The 16587-nt window shown below is 47.6% G+C and overlaps 1 protein-coding gene across 10 annotated transcripts in view; it reads left to right on the forward strand.

Moving 5' to 3' along the window:
- LOC118364833 (septin-9-like) overlaps positions 1-16264 on the forward strand; it is an 86092-nt gene extending 69828 nt beyond the window's left edge. For 8 of the 10 annotated variants that reach the window (XM_052490384.1, XM_052490385.1, XM_052490382.1 and 5 more), the window contains 9 exons: positions 1290-1466; positions 2995-3123; positions 3228-3309; positions 3411-3548; positions 9017-9134; positions 12568-12663; positions 12777-12873; positions 14512-14563; positions 14686-16264. In XM_052490384.1, coding sequence (XP_052346344.1) covers positions 1290-1466; positions 2995-3123; positions 3228-3309; positions 3411-3548; positions 9017-9134; positions 12568-12663; positions 12777-12873; positions 14512-14563; positions 14686-14869 — 1073 coding nt within the window. In that variant the 3' untranslated portion in view covers positions 14870-16264. Of the gene's footprint in view, positions 1-86; positions 260-1289; positions 1467-2994; positions 3124-3227; positions 3310-3410; positions 3549-9016; positions 9135-12567; positions 12664-12776; positions 12874-14511; positions 14564-14685 lie in introns of those variants that run through there. The other 2 variants (XM_052490391.1, XM_052490388.1) reach the window with 2 other exon arrangements.
- The last annotated feature ends 323 nt before the right edge of the window (positions 16265-16587 follow it).

Raw genomic sequence — 16587 nt, forward strand, 5'->3', positions numbered from 1 at the left:
AAAGGGAAAAACACCCAACTGTCTCCTCCCACCATGCCGGGGCTAAGTGTGTGTGTGTGTGTGTGTGTGTGTGTGTGTGTGTGCGCGTGCGTAACAGTTGAAAGTAGCTTGTTGTCTGTTCATTAGGCTCGTCCAGACACTGCTTTGGCAGTTAGCCTTGCTACGATAGGCAGTCATACCTTCTCTTCAACGACTTTGGATTATCTGAGGTCACCTTCACTGTACTTTTCATCTACCTGCCTCCCAGTCACTCACTCAGGTGAGTTGTAACTGCTACTATTCTACAACACGAGTCTGTGTACTTTTTATCTATTTTTTTGTTGTTTGAAATATTGTGAGCACTACATCCACTTTACAGCTGCAGCTTGCCACCACTGTTCACCACAACACAGTAAAATGAATGGTTATCGTAACACACACACACGTACGTCTTCAGATTTATGTGACGTAGGGGAGCAGTTGTGTTTTTGTCCACTGTTCTGTGTGTAATTTATTGGGCTGTAGTCTATAGGTTGTTGGCTGCATCACTCTGTTTAATTCCTCAGGGATCCGTGTTTCACAGTTGGGTGTGGAGGGGGTGTTCTATGTCATTTCATACAGTGTTGGTGTATGCAGTGTTGGTGTATGCAGTGTTGGTGTATGCAGTGTTGGTGTATGCAGTGTTGGTGTATGCAGTGTTTTATGCCAGTGTTGGTGTGGGTTCTGAGTCATTTCATGCAGTGTTGGTGTATGCAGTGTTGGTGTATGCAGTGTTGGTGTATGCAGTGTTGGTGTATGAGTATATTTTCCTGTGGGTTCTGAGTCATTTCATGCAGTGTTGGTGTATGCAGTGTTGGTGTATGCAGTGTTGGTGTATGCAGTGTTGGTGTATGCAGTGTTGGTGTATGCAGTGTTGGTGTATGCAGTGTTGGTGTATGCAGTGTTGGTGTATGCAGTGTTGGTGTATGCAGTGTTGGTGTATGAGTATATTTTCCTGTGGCTACAGTTGGACTCTTGATAAGAGTCTGAGTTATTGTGTGAGGTGAGGTGTTAACCGTCATACCCAGAGCATGTTATTCACCAAACATGCCACTACCGTTGTGTAGAATCAGTTTGATAAGTTACATTTGTCCGGTGTAGTTTGGGTTCAGTACAGTTTGATATAACCAGCTTGGAATTCAGTGAACTGTCGTGATATCTACTCATTGATCAGCAGCTACAGTGATGAGTGAGATGGAACTCCCCTATATAAAATGTTCCATGCTGAACACTGATATCTCTCTCTGTCTCTCTCTCTCTCACATCATCAGGGTCAGAGGTCAAGCCGAGCCACAGCAACATGTCCACCCCGCCGCACCCGCAACCCCCTGCCAAGGGAGCGTCACATGGCGCTGGTGACTTCAGCTACGTGGGCATCGATGCCATCCTGGAGCAGATGAGGAGGAAGGCCATGAAACAGGGCTTTGAGCTCAACATCATGATCGTCGGTGAGTGGTGTTGAACAGTGAATACACACAAGCAAAACACACACGCGTGCAACACACACCCTTTTGAGATCATGGATGTGAGTGAATGGTTTTAAACACACACACACACACACACACACACACACACACACACACACGTCCTCACCATCACATCTGTTACATCCACCCATCCCCAGAGAGAGAGACTTTCTTTTCTAAACACTGCATTTGAAATGAGATTGGTACACACTACACATAGTACAACCTTGAAGCATGGAGGTGGAAACATCATTCTTTGGGGATGCTTTTCTGCAAAGGGGACAGGACGACTGCACTATATTGAGGGGAGGATGGATGGGGCCATGCATCGCGAGATCTTGGCCAACAACCTCCTTCCCTCAGTAAGAGCATTGGAGATGGGTCGTGGCTGGGTCTTCCAACATGACAACGACCCGAAACACACAGCCAGGCCAACTAAGGAGTGGCTCCGTAAGAAGCATCTCAAGGTCCTGGAGTGGCCTAGCCAGTCTCCAGACCTGAACCCAATAGAAAATCTTTGGAGGGAGCTGAAAGTCCGTACTGCCCAGCGACAGCCCCGAAACCTGAAGGATCTGGAGAAGGTCTGTATGGAGGAGTGGGCCAAACAGAGTTTAACACAGCAGCAGTACTCTCTGTCCCTCTCTAAAGGCATTGTGTGAAAGGTCAGTGGAGATGTAACTCAGACTCGTAAGGCCTCTCTGTGAGATGTATGACCCTAATCCCAGCCCTAAAGCCCCTTAGACCGCAGCAGTGTCCCCGATGCGTAAAGGTTAATTAAGCTGGCACGTCTGGGCTGCCGATGCCTGCTGCTAATGGATGCCTATGGGGAGATGGCGGAATCAATCAAATGTATTTATAAAGCTCTTTTTACATCAGCAGTTGTCACAAAGTGCTTATACAGAAACCCAGAGTAAAACAGCAAGCAATGCAGATGTAGAAGCACAGTGGCTAGGAAAAACTCCCTAGAAAGGCAGGGAGGGGTGGCCAGTCCTCTTCTGGGTCTTGGTGAGGAGTGTGTGGCCCTACAGCAGGCTGGAATGACCCTACAGCTGGCCGGAATGGCCCTACAGCAGGCCGGAATGACCCTACAGCAGGCCGGAATGACCCTACAGCAGGCTGGAATGACCCTACAGCAGGCTGGAATGACCCTACAGCAGGCTGGAATGACCCTACAGCAGGCTGGAATGACCCTACAGCAGGCTGGAATGACCCTACAGCAGGCTGGAATGACCCTACAGCAGGCTGGAATGACCCTACAGCAGGCTGGAATGACCCTACAGCAGGCTGGAATGACCCTACAGCAGGCTGGAATGGCCCTACAGCAGGCTGGAATGGCCCTACAGCAGGCTAGAATTTTTCTCGTCTTTCACAATTTGTGTGCAATCTGTTCAGAGTCAGGAAAGCTATTGCACATTCACGACAGGTGAGAAGAGCCTCATGGTTGAGGAGAAGCCCCTCTCTGTTTGTGTGTCCAGACCTATAGTTCACCCCCTGTGTTGGTCTCTAACAGGTCAGAGTGGTCTGGGGAAGTCGACCCTGATGAACACCCTGTTCAAGTCTAAGGTCAGCAGGAAGTCTGTGGTGTCCACCCCCGAGGAGAGGATCCCCAAGACCATCGAGATCAAGTCCATCAGCCACGGTAACACACACACAAACACACACACATACGGATCTGTGGTAATCAGTATACATTTAGCAATGTAATACATGTCATGGATTTCTCCTGTGTCTCTCTCTGTCTAGACATCGAAGAGAAAGGCGTGAGGATGAAACTAACGGTAATCGACACTCCCGGCTTTGGGGACCACATCAACAACGAGAACTGGTGAGCTGTAGTTTTCTTTTTTAATCCCTACCACAGAGTGAATGACTGGGTCGTCGCCTGTCTGAACTCCATTTCCCATGTGCGCCCCCGCCTCCCATCAGCTGGCAGCCAATCATGAAGTTCATCAATGACCAATATGAGCAGTACCTACAGGAGGAGATCAACATCAACAGGAAGAAGAGGATCCCAGACTCACGGGTTCACTGCTGCATGTACTTCATACCACCTACTGGACACTGGTGAGTTATGGACACACACACACACACTCACTCACTCACTCACTCACTCACTCACTCACTCTCTGTTTGTCTGGGACTTCACCACTTCCTCTAGACTGCCCCCCTTTTCTCTCGACCGCTTGTAGACGTCATCTTGTCCACCGAGACTCTGAGGTAACGCTTTGGGAATCAGCTTTCACAAAGACTCAGATGCTATAGTACCCAAACGTATAGACTGTGAAAGCAAAACAATGAGTGGCAGGGAGACTAAGACCATGTATGTACAACAAAGCGTTTAGGATACATTTGTGTATTTGACCAGGAACCGCGGCCGTGGCAAATTTTAGAGAATTACTTCATATTAACTAACTGAAATATAAACATCAAAATCCTCGACATTCATGCAAAGTTAAAAGCATTTTATTCTAATCGACGCGGGGAAGTCGTTAAGTGGCTTCAGTCTGTCTCAGAGCATGTGAAGATTCTGTCAAGGTCCTGCAGTCTTCTAGATGTGTATGCATTACTAATAGAATAGTTTTTAAACGCCCAGGTGGTGGCTGTTTGCCCATTAGTTATTCTCAGGAGTGTATTGAGTGTGTGTATCCCACTGTTTGACACACTCTCTCACCTCCTTGTGACACCACAGCTGCATTGTTGTGTGTGTGTGTGTGTGTGTGTGTGTGTGTGTGTGTGTGTGTGTGTGTGTGTGAGCTCTACAGTCAGTGCATTGTCCAGACCCTCTTTCGCAAAGCACGAGCCAAGGCTTTTTCCCTCGTTCTCTCTCGTCCCAAAAGCTAAAATGCCTCTCTTCTCCTGCCAGTCCCCTCCCTCTCTAACCCCCTTGACCTTGAGTGCCCCATTAAAGTTGTTGCGTTGTGTAACAAATGACCTCCCGTTACCTATTTTAGTCCACTACTATTGATCAGGGCCCCTATGTCTCTGGTCAAAAGTAGGGAACTACATAGGGATTAGGATGCCATTTGGGAATGAACCCATGTGTCTAGGACAGCTCCATGCTTTGGTGCCATTATGTCCGTAATGGACACTACGCTGAATATTCAGTAATCCTGGCATCCCATATCACCAAATAATAGCAGAGACATCAAGTTTTATAGCCCAATGGTGGTGGCTCTTTTTATTGTCAAACTTCAATTTGAAGGTATTGCCCCTTGGGTTAGTTAGAGTACTTTGAGTGTCTATGGGCTATGGCCAAAAGTAGTGCTCTGTATAGGGAATAAGATGCCATTTTGGCCACACCTGTTTTCAATGGAAGTGCATAGCAGCCGTTGACTGAATGGTTGACCGGCACTCCTCCCCTCTAAGCTGTCCTCGTGTTACCTCGTGAATGATGCCTTCCTTGAGAACTACCAGGGTAACCCGCGGTTACGCCAGGCAATGTTGCACTTGGACTCTCTTGACCCGTGAGGGGTTTTTATTAAAGGCATCGGAGAAAGTGGAGGGAAGAGAGCAGTCTACGGTGCGGTCACCCCCCCTTCCTCTACATGGTTGCCTCCATTTTGACCACAGAACAGAGTTAGCACTGACAGCTCAGCCCTCCCTCTGCAGACACAGCTACCAAGTTGACTATTTCCCTTTTTGAAGTGGAGAATTTGAGCATATGGCATCTCTCTGTGTGCATAAATATGTACGGTACATATGTTTAGTGTGTAGATTTTTGTGTGTTGACCTTTTTGTTGATAATTTCCCATTTTAAGTGAAGAACTTGGAGTCTAGCTATATTGTGTGTGCACATGGTGCATGTCTATGTGTGTGTGTGTGTGTGTGTTGACATGTGCGTGTCTATCTGTGGTATGTGTGTGTGTTGACCGATATGTGATTCACACGTGCTGTGCGTCAATTTGAACCTCGGTCTCGTCTTTTTTGTTCCAGAGCGCGTGAACATTTTCTCAGTCGAACATCTACACTGTGTACAGTAGGCCTACATACCACTGATGCACATGAAGCACGTGTGTGTCTGACTTACAGTCCACAAAGCCGAGGTCACGGTTCCTGAGGGGACAGGAGATCAAATTATAGGCGGAGCCAAGGAGAGCTGCAGCAGGGGATCGTTGACCTACGTGGGAGGGGATCTCTCTCACACTCTCCTTCTTTCTTTTTATTTCCCTATACCATGAAGTGGTGTTGACTGTCTGTCTCTGTCGCTCCTCTCTCTCTCTCTTCCCGTGTCACGTGGGTCTCTCTCTCTCTCTTCCCGTGTCACGCGGGTCTCTCTCAGGACACCCTAGTATGACGTGCATTGACACATGTTGTGTTCTGTTCCCGCCCCCCTTCAGTGTGCCTGTCTCTCCTCTCTCCTGAGGGGGCCCCTCTATAGTCCAGCTGCTCCAGGTCTTTGAACCAGGGTGACCCAGCATGGCTGGGATAATTGGAGGGGAGAGGAGAGCAGAAGGAGAGGAGCTGGAGTGGGGAACAACCAGAGGCATTACTGCCAGCCAGGCAGAGAGTGGTGATGCCATAGGAAAGAGAGACTGAAAAGAGATTTGGGGGGAAAAGAGAGGGAGCTATGGCGGTGCTCATACAATTAGCAGAAATGCAGAATTAGCAGAGAGCCCACTCTGTAAATGTGATGTACTTGTATAGAGTATTGTTCCACACGGTATGTCTTAAAATGAACAACATCTCAAAAAAGGGGAGTGTTTAGATATTCATATTCATATTTTCAACGTTGAATGAATGAATGTGAAAATGTGTATTTCAGAATCTAGACGTACGAAACAACCAGAGGCCCTGCCAGGCTAGCTATTGCCTGAACATTCCCATGCATTCTCCTCTGATAGAGAACAGAGAGGAGCGTGTGTACAGGATAGAAAGAGATAGGATGGGGAAGAGAGAAGGTTTATAAGGAGGACAGACGAGTAGAGAAGCTCTGAAGACTTGACCATTTGGGAGTAGGATGCACAAGCTTTGTGTGAGTGGTTAGTTGAGGACAATCTCTCTCATCACATGATGCTCAATATAGATATGTATTCAATTGCGTTATCCAACACGTTTCGCCTCCTAAAACTGCCGTCCGTGACAAATCTTGAGACGACCTTTATATGTTTGCAGGCTTATATCAGTTTCAGTTCTTAACCATTTTGTGTTTAACCTTGGAAAGATTAGTCTTTTAAATTTGAGAATTAGGATTATACTGGCACACTGCTGCACAATCACATTGTCATCGATCAGAAAATAATAGACAATGGACCATCATTGCCCCCTAGTGGTATATCTGTCTCATAACATCCATGACTGCAAAGTCATCAGTGGATGTGACATTCATTGCCCCACAACTGCTCTATCATACGTCTGAAAATAAATGTCCTTTGTGATTGAATACACGTTTTGGACATGTTTTAAATTATACCACAGTGCTGCATTACAATATAACCTACAGGAAGTTTTGCTAGCACAGACTGGAATATGTTCCGGGATCCTAATGATGTCATTGAGGAGTACACCACATCAGTCACTGGATTCATCAATAAGTGCATTGATGACGTTGTTCCCACAGTGACTGTACGTACATACCCCAACCAGAAGCCATGGATTACAGGCAACATCTGCACTGCGCTAAAGGGTAGAGCTGCCGCTTTCAAGGAGTGGGACTCTAACCCGGAAGCTTATAAGAGATCCTGCTATGCCCTCCAAGGAACCATCAAACAGGCAAAGCATCAATACAGGACAAAGGTTGAATCGTACCACATCGGCTCCGACGCTCGTCGGATGTGGCAGGGCTTGCAAATTATTACAGACTACAAAGGGAAGCGCAGCCACAAGCTGCCCAGTGACACGAGCGTGCCAAACAAGCTAAATTACTTCTATGCTCGCTTCAAGGCAAGTAACATGAGAGCATCAGTGTTCCGGACGACTGTGTGATCACACTCTCCGTCACCGACGTGAGTAAGACCTGTAAACAGGTCAACATTCACAAGGCCAGAGGGCCAGACGGATTACCAGGACGTGTACTCCGAGCATACGCTGACCACCTGGCAAGTGTCTTCACTGACATGTTCAACCTCTCCCTGACAGAATCTGTAATACCAACATGTTTCAAGCAGACCACCATAGTCCCTGTGCCCAACACTAAGGTAACCTGCCTAAATGACTACCGACCCGTAGCACTCACATCTGTAGCCATGAAGTCCTGCGAAAGGCTGGTCATAGCTCAAATCAATACCATTATCCAAGAAACCCTAGACCCACTTCAATTCACATATCCCCCTCAACAGATCCACAGATGGCGCAATCTCTATTGCACTCCACACTGCCCTTTCCCACCTGGACAAAAGGAACACCTATGTGAGACTATAGCTCAGCGTTCAGTGGCATAGCGCCCTCAAAGCTCCTCGCTAAGCTAAGGACCCTGGGACTGAACACCTCCATCTGCAACTGGATCCTGGACTTCCTGACAGGTTGCCCCCAGGTGGTAAGGGTAGGTAATCTGCCATGCTGATCCTCAACACGTGTGCCCCTCATGGGTGCATGCTCGGTCCCCTCCTGTACTCCCTGTTCACTCATGACTGCATGGCCAGGCACGACTTCAACACCATCATCAAGTTTGCAGATGATACAACAGTGGTAGGCCTGATCACCAACAACGATGAGACAGCCTATAGGGAGGAGGTCAGAGACCTGGCCGTGTGGTGCCGGAACAGCAACCTCTCCCTCAACTTGATCAAGACAAAGGAGATGATTGTGGACTACAGGAAAAGGAGGACTGAGCACGCCCCCATTCTCGACGGGGCTGCAGTGGAGCAGGTTGAGAACTTCAAGTTCCTTGGTGTCCACATCACCAACAAACTAACATGGTCCAAACACACCAAGACAGTCGTGAAGAGGGCACGACAACTCTTATTCCCCCTCAGGAGACTGAAAAGATTTGGCATGTGTCCTCAGAATCTCAAAAGGTTCAACAGCTGCACCATCGAGAGCATCCTGAGAGCAAAACTGCCTGGTTTGGCAACCACTCGGCCTCGGAACACAAGGCACCTACTAAGGGTAGTGCATGGGGACAAGCTTCCCGCCATCCAGGACCTCTATACCAGGCGGTGTCAGAGGAAGGCCCTAAAAATTGTCAAAGACGCCAGCAACCCTAGTCATAGACTGTTCTCTCTGCTACCGCACAGCAAGAGGTAGCGGAGTGCAAGTCCAAAACGCTTCTTAACAGCTTCTACCCCCAAGCCATAAGAGTCCTGAACAGCTAATCAAAGGGCTACCCAGACCCCTCTTTCACGCTGCTGCTCATCTCTGTTTATTATCTATGCATAGTCACTTTAACTCTTCCTTCATGTACATATTACCTCGACTAACCGGTGCTCCCGCACATTAACTCTGTACCGGTACCCCCTGTACATAGCCTCACTATTGTTATTTTACTGCTGCTGTTTAATTATTTGTTACTTTTATTTTAAATTTTTCTACTTATCTATTTTATACTTAACACTTTTTATACTTTTTATACCCCCCCCCATGTTGTTTCTCTCCAGTCTGAGGCCCCTGGATGTGGAGTTTATGAGTCGTCTGAGCAAAGTGGTCAACATAGTCCCTGTCATCGCTAAGGCAGACACACTCACCCTGGAGGAGAGGGACTTCTTCAAACAGACGGTAAGGTGTGTGTGTGTGTGTGTGTGTGATGTGTATACATGCACGTGTGTGTACACAAAAAGCCTATGACGTTGATCTGTAGATTTGCTTTTTAACGAGAGGGTAAGATCACACACAGGCCGGTATGAAGCGATGCCAGGCATTACAAAAAGCCTATGACGTTGATCTGTAGATTTGCTTTTAAACTAGTCCCTTTTGTACTACAACAACCTGACCTGGGTTGACGTTAGGCCTTTACAGCAAGGTAGAAACAGGGTAACAAGAGGGTAAGATCACACACACACACACACACACACACACACAGACAGGGTAACGAGAGGGTAAGATCACACACAGGCCGGTATGAAGCGATGCCAGGCATTACACACAGCAGCCATCTGGATAAACTACTGTACTCTGCCCAGTCTGGGGAGTAGTGGTATGAATCTCTGGAAAACTTAACAGATGTTTTTAGCCAGAAAGGAGCATTTTAAGAAGTGATTTATTTACAGTATTGCAGCTTTCTGTAAACCTTAGAGGCAGCTGACGTCTGCACAGATGCCAGTTTACTGTAGCAGGCGAGTCTCTTATTAGCAATAAGCTACTGGGTACAGGAGATGGAGAAACCACACAGGACCTCAGATGAGGAGTTCCTCTCCAGAGTTTAGAGTAAAGGTTTATGCAGCACTTGGTAGAGGCTGTCTGGTAGCTGCTCGGTAGAGGTTGTCTGGTAGCTGCACTGTAGAGGCTGTCTGGTAGCTGCTCGGTAGAGGCTGTCTGGTAGCTGCTCGGTAGAGGCTGTCTGGTAGCTGCTCGGTAGAGGCTGTCTGGTAGCTGCTCGGTAGAGGCTGTCTGGTAGCTGCTCGGTAGAGGCTGTCTGGTAGCTGCTCGGTAGAGGCTGTCTGGTAGCTGCTCGGTAGAGGCTGTCTGGTAGAGGCTGTCTGGTAGAGGCTGTCTGGTAGCTGCTCGGTAGAGGCTGTCTGGTAGCTGCTCGGTAGAGGCTGTCTGGTAGCTGCTCGGTAGAGGCTGTCTGGTAGCTGCTCGGTAGAGGCTGTCTGGTAGCTGCTCGGTAGAGGCTGTCTGGTAGCTGCTCGGTAGAGGCTGTCTGGTAGCTGCTCGGTAGAGGCTGTCTGGTAGCTGCACGGTAGAGGCTGTCTGGTAGCTGCACGGTAGAGGCTGTCTGGTAGCTGCTCGGTAGAGGCTGTCTGGTAGCTGCTCGGTAGAGGCTGTCTGGTAGCTGCTCGGTAGAGGCTGTCTGGTAGCTGCTCGGTAGAGGCTGTCTGGTAGCTGCTCGGTAGAGGCTGTCTGGTAGCTGCTCGGTAGAGGCTGTCTGGTAGCTGCTCGGTAGAGGCTGTCTGGTAGCTGCTCGGTAGAGGCTGTCTGGTAGCTGCTCGGTAGAGGCTGTCTGGTAGCTGCTCGGTAGAGGCTGTCTGGTAGCTGCACGGTAGAGGCTGTCTAGTAGTAGAGGCTGTCTGGTAGCTGCACGGTAGAGGCTGTCTGGTAGCTGCACGGTAGAGGCTGTCTGGTAGCTGCTCGGTAGAGGCTGTCTGGTAGCTGCTCGGTAGAGGCTGTCTGGTAGCTGCTCGGTAGAGGCTGTCTGGTAGCTGCTCGGTAGAGGCTGTCTGGTAGCTGCTCGGTAGAGGCTGTCTGGTAGCTGCTCGGTAGAGGCTGTCTGGTAGCTGCTCGGTAGAGGCTGTCTGGTAGCTGCTCGGTAGAGGCTGTCTAGTAGAGGCTGTCTGGTAGCTGCACGGTAGAGGCTGTCTGGTAGCTGCTCGGTAGAGGCTGTCTGGTAGAGGCTGTCTGGTAGCTGCACGGTAGAGGCTGTCTGGTAGAGGCTGTCTGGTAGCTGCTCGGTAGAGGCTGTCTGGTAGCTGCTCGGTAGAGGCTGTCTGGTAGCTGCTCGGTAGAGGCTGTCTGGTAGCTGCTCGGTAGAGGCTGTCTGGTAGCTGCTCGGTAGAGGCTGTCTGGTAGCTGCTCGGTAGAGGCTGTCTGGTAGCTGCTCGGTAGAGGCTGTCTGGTAGAGGCTGTCTGGTAGCTGCTCGGTAGAGGCTGTCTGGTAGCTGCTCGGTAGAGGCTGTCTGGTAGCTGCTCGGTAGAGGCTGTCTGGTAGCTGCTCGGTAGAGGCTGTCTGGTAGCTGCGCGGTAGAGGCTGTCTGGTAGCTGCGCGGTAGAGGCTGTCTGGTGGAGGTCCGTCAGTAGCTACTCCTCCGTGAAAGAAAGCGCAGCCCTTTCTGTTGTTGGCTCATGTCTATGGTACAGAGGCCATCTCTGCTGATTTAGAATTTGATGGAATTCTCCGTTGCTGCTTTCTCTTCCTGCTTTCTCTTGAAAGTTGCACCATACCAGGATACACAGGCCTCAATGACCCACCCCTCCCTGGCAGAAGAAAAGAACACACACACACACACACACTCGAGGGACGCTAGTCTCCTCCTCTCTGGCATCCAGAAACAGAACTTTATTAATTCTGGAGGAGGAAACACGCTGGGCAACTTGGCTACAATTTCCCCCGACAATGGCCAATGAGAACAAGGGCAGGCGAGATGGAAGCTCTGGGGCTTGTAACCAGCTTGTTTTGGTTGGCTGCATGGACTGGGCCATGTACGACCCTGGGATTGTGATCTTAATTATAATTTTTTGACGGTTCTTCCTTGTTCTCTGTTCCCTGCAGCAGTTGGCACGCAAAGGGAACCAGAGAGCTTTTTATTGTTTTATCCTCTGTGTCCACAGTTCGTTGGGGGGCGTGTGTGTGTGTGCTCTGGTCACATTCCCCCAACTTTTGTAGGCTTATAATATAGGCCTAAGACTGAGAAAGTTACAAGTTTAAACTTTCCAAGAAGTATAAACAAAGAAATTTACAAAACCTGTTCATCGTCGACCAAGTGGAAACTGTCAAAATAGTAATTGTGAGCGGAACGGTCATTCATTTAAAGGCCATCACCGCTGGCAGGAGAAGCCTGTCATTCTCACTCTCTCGTCTGTCTTCCAGCCATTATAAAGACATAGAAGAAGGCGTCCATTTTGTCATCCTGGGTGTCTGGCTGTATATTTGTGTAATAGTGGTTAACCTCCACATCAACTCTCCATGTTAAGGATAATTAAAGATCATTTAACGTCAACACCAGCCTTAGCAGTGTTTACGGTGGACTCGGAGTGAGCTCCTCTAGAATTGAGGTCAGTCATTTCCTGTTCTGTTATATTTTGAGTCACGTTGACCTCATACTGGTCTAACAATCTGGCTATCTGCATGAATCATTTATCTTTTTTATTGTTGGCAGTTAGCCAGTGAAAGTTGAGTTGGAAGAATGAGTACCGGTAGGCTTATTTACTGTCGATGGATTCTGACGTGATACAAGTCTCAGCTTCCCTTCCCCCGGGCTTCTACAGTACATTTGATGTGACACTGCAACATGGTGTCAGATTGTGACGCCTTTCTGTTTTTATGTTTGTGCAGATCAGGGAAGGACTGCGAGCCAACGGGATCGACGTCTACCCTCAGGAAGAGTTTGACGAGGATTCTGATGACAGGATGATCAATGATAAGATCAGGGTGGGTTTACAGTGTGTGTATAGGCATGCAGAATCCCCCCCCCCCACACACACACTGACGCATGGATTCATTACAAAGCAATTGTTGGTCTTAAACTGTGTGTGTGGGTTCAGGAGATGATCCCATTTGCTGTGGTGGGGAGCAACCAGGAGTACCAGGTCAATGGAAAGAGGCTTCTGGGCAGAAAAACTAAGTGGGGAACCATAGAAGGTAATTCAACACACACACACACACACACACACACACACACACACACACACACACACAACCCTTACTATCCCTGTCAAACTAATCATGTCAAATGGGTTGAAGCAGATTTACTTGGCTGGACTGCACGGTACAGTGGAGAAACCATGCATACGTATGTTACTGCTGCCAGAACATGTTTAAATCCCGGCCAAATGATTGAGTCTTTTGTGACTATGAGCACGCGTTTCTCATATCCACGTTTCTCTGGTCTGTGACTAAAGACATTTCTGAATCACAGACCCCAGGAGGATTTACTGAGCCATCTTTATCAAAAACACAGTGGGGGGGAAAGGAGAGAGAGCGAGTCACAGCTCCTTTTCACTGGAGGGCTGATTGTTTCCTTCCCAGAATGCACCTGGCCCCTTCAGGGCCCCTCTTGGCCCTTGGTGAATGCTCCTTTCATCACTCCACACTTGTATAGAACAACTATATTATTCTGGACCTCTATTCCTGTTAGGTCTGTTCAAAGAACCAACCAACCAGAGCTTAGCATACATAGCTTTCTAGTGTTCTGGTACTTAGTTCCTGTTCTGGAACTGTCAATGTGTTCTTTAAACACCCATGGACTGTAATTGAACTCTAAGACAAAGGTGTGTTTGCGAGCACGGGTGTGATAAGAGTGAGTAATGTGGTTGTCCCCTGGCTGTGGGAACAATGACTCTAACCCAGCCAGGCAGTCAGTGTGCTCAGGCGGAGTGAAGGAGGGCGTAAGGGAGGAAAGGATGAAGAGGGAGGGAGCAATCGGAGAGGAAGCTGCTGGGCACGTCTGCACCGATATCATAAATTAGGCCACAAGAGGAGGGAGGCTTGTGGGCCCAGGATTCTCATAGCCAGGACCTGGTTCTCCTCGTTCTCCTCCTCTCTCCTCCTTTCTTTCTGTCGTCTCTTACGTTCTCTTTTTCCTCTACCACTGCCCCAATGTCATTCTCTCTTTCTCACTATCGACCGTTCTTCCTCCGGCTCCTTCTCGTTCCATTAAGTCAGAGAGGGCTGGTGCCCAATACGGTAACATATACAACGTGTCGGTCTCTGTGTGTGTGGTTTGATGTGTTAGTCCCCTGTTTGCAATGGGTGGAGGAAAGTGTTAGCCCGAGAAACATTTAAAAACCAGCCTGGTTGAGGGAGACTCGCCACCACGTGAATTAGTACACCCACCCACAGACTGTGGTGGTCACACAGCAGCACCCTCTTCTCCCCCCCCCTCCTCTCCCCCGTCCCTCCCTAAGAGGGATGAAATGGAATGGAATTTCCTGCGCTGCGATTTCACATAAATAACGCTCCTTTTTCATTTAGTCTACTTGACATAATCGATCGTTCAAACATGTTAAAATGTCTGACTTGCCGAGGGAGCTGAGATGTGTTAAATTACTTGTAGTGGAAGGTGTCATCTTGATTTAAGATGACACCTTTGACCTGTCTTTGGCGCAACCCTCCCATCTTGTGGCAGAGTGTAAAATAGCACGTGGCATTTAAACTTGTTACGCACACCCTGATACACAACATATATGCTTACGTGGCTATTGTGTAATAGATAAATAGAAAACACTTGCTGTTTATCCCATAGAATGCAATTTCATTTTCTTTACTCTGTTTTTGCAGTTGAGAACATTGCGCACTGTGAGTTTGCCCACCTGCGAGACCTTCTCATCAGGTGAATATTAACGGGGTTTGAAGTGATGGCGATACTGTGTTTGAGCAGTGTTTGGATGACGCGTGACGTTTCTCTGGGTTACATTGCTCACTTAATCTTCATCTGTGTTTCCTCTCTGTCAGGACCCACATGCAGAACATCAAGGACATCACCAGTAGCATCCACTACGAGGTGTACCGTGTCCGCAGGCTAAACGAGACCGGCGCCCAGCCCAACGGCCAGCCACCCAACACACTGGTCAACCCACAGCCACAGCAGGCCAACGGGGTGGCAGCGCAGCACCAAGTCCTGACCCATGAGATGTAGACATCTGACCATCTGCGCACACACACAGACACACACACACACGCATACACAACACACACAGACACACACGCATACACAACACACACACACACCTTTAATGGCTGGCAACTGCAAACACACCAAGTGACACACACATGACTCACACACACCCACCCATCCTACCTGGCCGATATGGACTGTACACACTCCAAAGAGGATTCCACTATCAAGTGTATAACCATTTTTTTACATGATCAACTGCCAAAAGAGTTTCTATTACCTGGAAGGTCTAGTGTAGCTCGTTGTAGGTCAGAGCTGTTGGGTAAACAGTACAAGATGTCCCCAAGGGAGATGGGATGCCACTGTATTCTAACACACAGAAGAAGTGTATAGACCAGCTATCTTAAGTATAGCGGATCAATTAGCTTAACTAGAAATAACTGGCCGAAATGACCTGGTCTACGTTTTGGGTTGTGCTGTATAAGGTTGTCTAGATACTGGAGATATTAGGAGGTAGGTTCTTTGTATATTTTTGGACACATCTGCACTGCCCTGAAAAGCAGCAATGTAGTGTGGAGCAGCTTTGAAATCCCTTTTGTCTTTTTCCATTGTGTTTTCATATGTTTAAGACCTCTTGTCAAACCATCCTGTCTGTACCAATATGCCAATGTCATATGTTGTTAGACGTATCACGTTAATGCATAAAGTGCATTTTACATTTACTGTTGTGTTATATTATTGTATTGTTTATTGTCTGGATGGTGGGGACGCAGGGAACAGACATCCCTATGCGCTCAGACCTTTCTCTAAACCAAATCAAATGTCCTTTCTGTTTTAAAGAGAAGCAAATATATAGAATTGATTTATAAATAGGTATTTATGCTTGTTATGTATTCACTTTTTAATTGAGTTTGATATTCACATAGCCTACACACTCCCATTGTTCTCAGAGAGTAGTTGTGTCAGAGATGGGAAATCTACAGAGATTCTCTTTGGTTGTATTTGCTTGCCCTCATACTTTGTCCCCTTTATTTATAGGGAATTGTATGATTCTAGATTTATATTCTGTCTTTTTGGACATGATGCAGGACGACAGGGAGGTTGAATATGTTGCCTGTATACACAGTTTGAAATCATATTTAGTTCCCCTGACAGTTTTGCATTCTGGGTGTAGTCGACCTATAACTCCCTTATCTTCCCTACTATTCATCACTCAGCTAAAATCTCATGGACAGAGGTCAAAACCGAGAGTACTATTCATTCAGCAATGTAGCTCGATAACATAAATGACAAAAGTTAATGCAATGTTTATTGTTGTATAGTTATTGTGTGACTTGTTATAGTATGATGAGAGTATGGTTTATCTTTGATATGCTATGTCAAAGAAATAAAGATTGATATTTTTATTGTTTACAATTGTCTTGATTGCCAATTCATTTCACCTGTGCAGGTGACTCCTCTCTTAACCAATCACAAAAGACCCTTTGCGCAAGTGCAATTTGGAAGAAGGGTACCCCTTTATTTAGTGTGCCATCAAAGTTTAGGTTTTAGTGTCAAAGTATCTTTGCAAAGTCATAATGGGGAAGACCAAGCTGCAAGTTATTTTAAACAATCTGTGGGTGAATTGAGGTAAAATCAAATCAAATTAGGGTCATTAGCATGAGCTTAGTTTAGAATGAGTAGTAGTCATATTTTCACTGGTCTGTTTTAATCAGGTGATTGGATCTTTAAATGCCAAT

This window comes from Oncorhynchus keta, chromosome 32 (assembly GCF_023373465.1).
Source record: "Oncorhynchus keta strain PuntledgeMale-10-30-2019 chromosome 32, Oket_V2, whole genome shotgun sequence".
Lineage (NCBI taxonomy): Eukaryota > Metazoa > Chordata > Actinopteri > Salmoniformes > Salmonidae > Oncorhynchus > Oncorhynchus keta.